Below are 6,833 nucleotides of genomic sequence, written 5' to 3'. Positions count from 1 at the left end.
TGTTTCGGAGCCGTGTTGTCTGACCCATGGAATAGGCAGTTCTGATTGAAGGATAATTAAGTAGAAGTGGCTTTAGGTTACTCCTGCAACACTCCCAAACAAAACCAGACCTCCATCCTACTGTCCTCATGACAACACTTCACAGTAGCTTGGGCTTTAGAGTGCTGATCTTTCAACTAGCTAATCTAATCCTCATGATGATCCTGATAATTGCTGGGTCCATTTTAAGTGAAAAGGCTGAAGCTCACAGAGGGAAGGAGAGAATCTTCCAGGGGCCCAGTCCCATGATGGATGCTTTACACATCACCTTATAACAGCCCTTCGAAGTGTTTAATATTATCCCCATTTCACAGGTGTGAACACTGAGATCTAATAAGGCAAGATGACTTTCCCAATGTTATGCTGATAATAAGAGGATGAAGTCACTTTTCTCACTCTTCTTCCCTCTTTGCTGTGCTGCTTCCCCTGTTTACAACTTCCCCTCAAGATGTTGAAATGATAAGCTCCTTTTTGGGGGCATTCTTTCATGACACTCTCCAAGCAGACCTACGAGCCTCAACAAGTCACTTCACCTCTCCGTGCCTCTGTTTCCTTAACTGTGAAACTGGGGACAACAGTCCCTACTTCATAATGGTGTGAAAAGCCTCATTGAAAGTACGCAGTGAGGGCCGGGCGCGGTGGCTCAAGCCTGTAATCCCAGCACTTTGGGAGGCCGAGACGGGCGGATCACGAGGTCAGGAGATCAAGACCATCCTGGCTAACACGGTGAAACCCCGTACTAAAAAATACAAAAATCTAGCCGGGCGAGGTGGCAGGCGCCTGTAGTCCCAGCTACTCGGGAGGCTGAGGCAGGAGAATGGCGTAAACCTGGGAGGCACAGCTTGCAGTGAGCTGAGATCCAGCCACTGCACTCCAGCCTGGGCGACAGAACAAGACTCCGCCTCAAAAAAAAAAAAAAAAAAAAAAAGAAAGAAAGTACGCAGTGAGATCATGTATGAAGAGTGCTCAGCCCAGAGCTCATATTAAGGACTCAGCAATTGCTCATTCTTACTGTTTTGGGAAACTGTAGTTTGTCCCTCCCAATGGTACCAGGCAATTCCTTTTACCCCCAAATCAAATTAAAATCACAAAGTAACTGTCTGTGTTTTATTTTGAAGTTTTATTATGAAAACACATGGAATTAACGGTGTTATCCATGTATTTGCAGCAGCAGAGGAACCGTGACAGTGGACCATCCCCACAGGGGACACTTATCCTTTGGCTAAACAAATATAAATAATGGAAATAACACCTAATACAATAACACAGCACATAAAAAGATTAAATTAAGAGAAGGGACAGGAACTGTGGAGAGGAGTCCTGAGTATGGAGAAGATGCGTCTCATGGAGAAGCATCCAGGCTCAGGTGACCTTCCCTGAAGACTTCCTGTCTCTGAGCAGCTCAGTTCAGTTCCAGGTCATTAACATACTCCTGGACCCAGGTCTCACTGGGGTCAGCGCAGACTTGCTTGCCTCTTTTGGTCTGGAATCTGTAGAACAAGGAACGGACAGATGAGAATCCCATGAGACCTTTGAGGTCATCTGGCTTTATCCCTTCCTGTGGTCGGCATCTTCCTCTGCCTGACCATGGTCCATGTGGGCAGCTCTGGTGCATGGGATCCTTCCTGGGGCAGCACTGGAACCAGACTCCCTGTAACTTCCACCCACTGGAGTTAGCTGTGGGCCCCAGGGGTTGCCCAGATTAGGAACCAATGGGCATTGCAATCAATATGAACAGATCTCCCCATCCCCTGCTAGCCTGGCAGTGACTTTTCCACAGGTCTTTCTAGCATGGTTTAAGAAATTGGTCCCTATCTCATGTGACCTGTCCAACTTCCCCTGCTTTCCTGTCCTCTGGATAACTTCCTCCCCAGGAACCCCCTTCTCTCTCGGCTCCCACTCAGCCGCCTTCAGCACTTGAAAAGTGAGTTCATGCCCTGTGTCCTCACTGCTCTCACTGAAGCCTTCAGCCCTGAGAACTGCCTCCCCACTGCTCAATCACCCCCTCTCCAAAACAGGCCCCTTTTTAAAATCCAGCCCTCCCCCTTGCCTCCCAGAGCAGCCAAGGGGTTGATACTCACACCACAGCTGGCTGGGAGCAGAGGCTGCTGGTCTCGTAGTAATCTACCACAAAGTTGCGAGGAAGCTTCCTCACAGTGTAAGAAAAGCAGCAGGAGGTGGGAGGGTCTGAGCCCACTGAAAGGAAAGGCCAGGGTGAGATCAACACTGCACATGGGAGCTGTTTATTTTGGCTTCTAACTTTGCGTCTTCATTGAGCATCTTTGTGGAGCTACCAGAACCCCAAAGAAGGTCCCTTGTATCCATTCCCACCTAACCTGAGCAGGAGTCTTATTCTGAATAGTGGATCTTCAGAGAAGAACAAGAAAGAAATCTAGAAGACTGGAACCGGATTCAGTCTCAGAACACATCACATCCCCTTCATGTGACAGATGGGGAAACCAAGGCACAGAGAGGGACAGGGCTTGCTTGAACAAGTAATTAGAGGCAGAGCCACTTCAACAGTCTGACTTCCAACCCATCCTTTTCCTCTGCTGGTTGCTCATTCTTGAGAAAATAGGAACTTGAATGTTATTGAATATCTACTAGACTCTACATTTAGCAGTACATTTCGTGGCCATCTTCCTAGCTGCCTTTTGTCCTATCTCCAGATCCCACTGTTTGAGCAGCCACAACTAGAAAAAAAGATTTTGCCTACACCTTGGCTCTGGAAATAGCAGCTGTGAAAGTAGACTTACTTGGTGCTGAGAGTGCTGGAGAGCAGAAGGCAGCTACTAGCACGAGGAGAGACAGGACAGTCACGCACAGCTTCATGGTGTTGGTGGAAGAGAGGTTTTCTCAGAGGTGAGGCTACAGAACTCAGAAGCTTCAGAACCCAGCTGTGTCCTGTGCTGATACTGAGTTGGGAATCTCTCTTTATAGAGACTCTGAGGCCTGGGACAAATGTGGGGGCTCAGCAGAGTGAGCGGAATTTCCATGGTACAGATGATGTCATGGCTCCTGAAGCTAGCTGAGTGAGGAGTTCCTCTCAGCTTCTCTTCCCCAGGGCGATGTCACCATAGAGCAAAGATGAGGGCGGTTCAGGGGAGAATAAAAGGGAAGTGGTACAACCAAAGGCAGTGACCGAGACTGGGGAGAGAGTTGCAACCCTCAGAGGAAAGATGAAATGTTCACACCTGCTACAAGTGGCTTGTAGACAAGAACTGTGCTGCTCTTGGTGGTTGGCACCCCCAGATGCTGGAGGGTTCATGTCAGTCTTTCCAGGCTGGCCACAAGCCTGGCCCCAAGGACAAAGGGGGAGCCAGGACCCCGCCCATCCCCTTCCTGTGCCTCTTCTGCTGAGCTGAGTGCCACTGACTTTTGTGCCCCATATGTTTCCTTGGGCATGAAGAGTCCAGCATTGGATGTGCAGAGGAACCCAGAAGGGTGACTCAGGAACATTTGTAACTTCTTATTGGACAATTACCTTGTACCTGGCACTGGGAACGCTGTCTTACACATACTATTTCTAATCCTACCATAACCCTGGGCAGGGGTGTGTAATCTCGTTTTACAGATAAGACAATTGAGGATTAGAGAGTGGTCCACTGATGCGCTCAGTGCCACACAGCTGATGAATGGCACTACCAAGATTTGAATCAAGATTTGTCTGACTCCCAAGTCCATTTTCTTTCCATGCTGTAGTCTCCAGAATAAACATAGAGTGTGACACAAAGAGAAACCGTTGACTGATAGACAGCTAGGAGCTATTCCACACTCAAAGACCGATTGTATTTGGACTTAATTCAGGAAAGAGATAGAGCTAGTCTGTCCTAGAACAAGGAGGGAACGGAGGAGAAATAAAGAGTTCAGGATATTTTCCTGGACCAATAAAAGAACAGGACAAATAAACCAGTAAGAATCAAGTTTGGAAGACCCAGATAGAGAATGTTCTTCTAGTATAAAAACAGGATTGAGCTGGGTGCAGGGCCTCACACCTATAATCCCAGCACTTTGGGAGGTCAAGGCAGGCAGATTACTTCAGCCGAGAAGATCGAGACCAGCCTGGGCAACATGGTGAAACCCTGTCTCTACAAAAAATTACAAAAAAAAAAAAAAAAAAAAAATTTGGCTGGGAGTGGTGATGCACACCTGTAGCCCCAGCTGCTCAGGAGGCTGAGGTGGGAGGATCACTGAGCCCAGAAAAGTCCAGGCTGCAGTAAGTGGTGATTGTCCCACTGCACTCCAGCTTGGATGACAGAATGAGACCCTGACTCAAAACAAAGCAAAGCAAAACAAAACAAAACAGAATTGTATACCTAGTAATGAGTTTATCCGTGTTACAGACAAAATGTGTAATCTGAGGATGTGGGTGTGTCCCAGTCAGTCCATAGGGAATGCCTGTGCTCATGTTAAGCCCTGGCTAGTTTGACAGTTGCTGGGCACCTGTACAGAAGGTGAAGCTTACAAAGGCCCTGCATACAGGAGTGTGCAAAGTTGGACAAATGAAGGAAATGAAGATAATTGGATCAAGATCTCTATCTGCCTTTAGCTCTACTACTCTAACCTGCCTGCTCACCCCTAACCCCACATTGTTACGTGCTCTTCTCTGAGAAAGAAAAAAGAAGAATAAAAAAAGGGAGCCATGATTTCAAACTATACTACAGTGCTACAGTAACCAAAACAGCATGGCATCAGTACAAAAACAGACACATAGACCAATAGAACAAAATAGAGAGCTCAAAAATAATGCTGCATACCTGCAACCATCCAATCTTTGACAAAGTTAACAAAAACAAGCAATAGGGAGAGGGCTTCCCATTCAATAAATGGTACTGGGATAACTTGCTAGCTGTACAAAAAGATTGAAACTGGACCCCTTCCTTACACTGTGTATAAAAATCAACTCACAATGTAAAACCTAAAATTATAAAACTATAAAACTATAAAAATATGACAACCTGTAAGATAACCTAGACAATACCATTCTGGGCATAGGATCTGGCAGAGATTTCATGATGAAGATGCCAAAAACAAATCCCAACAAAACCAAAAACTAACAAATGGGATCTAATTAAACTAAAGAGCTTCTGCACAGCAAAAGAAACTATCAGCAGAGTAAAGAGATAACCTACAGAATGGGAGAAAATATTTACAAACTATGCATCTGACAAATAATATCCAGAATCTATAGGGAATTTAAACAAATGTACAAGCAAAAACAAACAACTCCATTACAAAGTGGGCATCGGACATAAACAGACATATTTCAAAAGAAGACATACATGTGTGGCCAAGAAACATACAAAAAATGCTCAACACCACTAAACGTTAGAGAAATGCAAATCAAAACCACAACAAGATACCATCTCAAACCAGTCAGGATGGCTATTTTAAAAAGTCAAAAAATAACAGATGTTGGTGAGGTTGTGGAGAAAAGGAACACTGCTGGTGGGAATGTAAATTAGTTCAGCCATTGTGGGAAGCAGTTTGGCAATTTCTCAAAGAACTTAAAACAGAACTACCATTCAACCCAGCAATCCGATTACTGGGTATATACCCAAAGGAATATAAATCGTTCTACCATAAAGACATGTGCACATGTATGTTAATTGCAACACTATTCACAATAGCAAAGACATGGAGTCAACCTAAATGCCCACTGATGGAAGACTGGATAAAGAAAATGTGGTGTATATATATATGCCATGGAATACTTCTGTCATAAAAAAAAAAAAGAACAAGATCATGCCCTTTGCAGCAACATGGATGGAGCTGGAGGCCATTATTCTAAGTGAACTAACACAGGAACAGAAAACCAAATACTGCATGTTCTCACTTATAAGTGGATGCTGAACATTGAGTACACATGGACACAAAGAAGGGAACAGCAGGTACCAGGGCCTACTTAAGGGTAAAGGGTGAGAGGAGGGTGAAGATAAAAAAAAAAAAAAAAAAAAAAAAAAAAAAAAAAAAAAAAAAAAAAACTACCTATTGAGTACTATGCTTATTACCTGGGTGATAAAATAATCGGTACACCAAACCCCTACAACACACAATTTACCTATATAACAAACCTGCACATGCACCTCTGAACCTAAAATACAAATTAAGGAAAAAAAAGGACCTACAGCATCTGGGAGCCATATGAGATGTTGGAGCAGCATCCTGGGGTACTTCAGGGTCATTATATAAAGTACAAGGTCATCCTACCTCAGCATTCTCCCTCACTCCCCCACCCGCACACACAAGCTGCACTTCTCTCCTCTGTTCTCTCCCCCTTTTCTTTGAACAGCTCTTGCTTCAAATGTTCTGATCGTCTCCAAGACCCTTGCCCCCAGCTGCAATGTTCCACGTTCCCTGGTAGCACATGTGTTGGTACCTCTCCTGGCCTTTCCTAGTTGGTGCAGTTTCATCTTCATGCATCAAGGACCTTACTTTAAGAGAAGCAGAATGTGTCTCATGTTCTCTGGATTCACACAGACTTCGTTATCTATGACATTTTTATTCAACCCAATGTACTAACCATCTGCTGTTTTTCAGGGCAGACAGAGCTGAACGAAGCCCCATCCCTGTCTTCGAAGAGTTCCATATCTAGAGATGGCATTGACAGTGACAGAAATAACTATGCCACGAGGTGGAATAAGCTAAGTGTCATGTCAGAGGAAGAAACAAAGTGTCAGGAAGCCTGAAGGATGGAGAAGGCTGCCTCTCAGCTGTAGATGAGTAGCTCCAAGTTAAGTCTCAATCCCCACCAGAGCAGCTGTCTGAATGAGCAGGGTGGAGGGGTTAGGAGA

General features: G+C 45.0%; 1 protein-coding gene across 2 annotated transcripts; it reads right to left on the bottom strand.

The window, feature by feature from the left end:
* Positions 1-1,138: 1,138 nt before the first annotated feature.
* Positions 1,139-3,236, bottom strand: LOC112609631 (C-C motif chemokine 4). Of its 2 annotated transcripts, none has more exons than XM_025362586.1 (3): positions 2,796-3,236; positions 2,121-2,235; positions 1,139-1,529 (listed from the first exon to the last, which is right to left on the bottom strand). In XM_025362586.1, the coding sequence occupies exons 1-3, from the start codon at positions 2,869-2,871 to the stop codon at positions 1,442-1,444; spliced, it is 279 nt and encodes a 92-aa protein (XP_025218371.1). In that variant the 5' UTR covers positions 2,872-3,236; the 3' UTR covers positions 1,139-1,441. The 2 variants fall into 2 exon arrangements, with proteins under 2 accessions (XP_025218371.1, XP_025218372.1); XM_025362587.1 differs by having other exon boundaries at positions 1,442-1,514.
* Positions 3,237-6,833: the final 3,597 nt, after the last annotated feature.

The sequence above is a fragment of the Theropithecus gelada genome, chromosome 16, assembly GCF_003255815.1.
Source record: "Theropithecus gelada isolate Dixy chromosome 16, Tgel_1.0, whole genome shotgun sequence".
NCBI classification, from domain to species: domain Eukaryota; kingdom Metazoa; phylum Chordata; class Mammalia; order Primates; family Cercopithecidae; genus Theropithecus; species Theropithecus gelada.
Note: the sequence above shows the minus strand (reverse complement) of the source record. Positions and strands in the feature narration are given on the sequence as shown.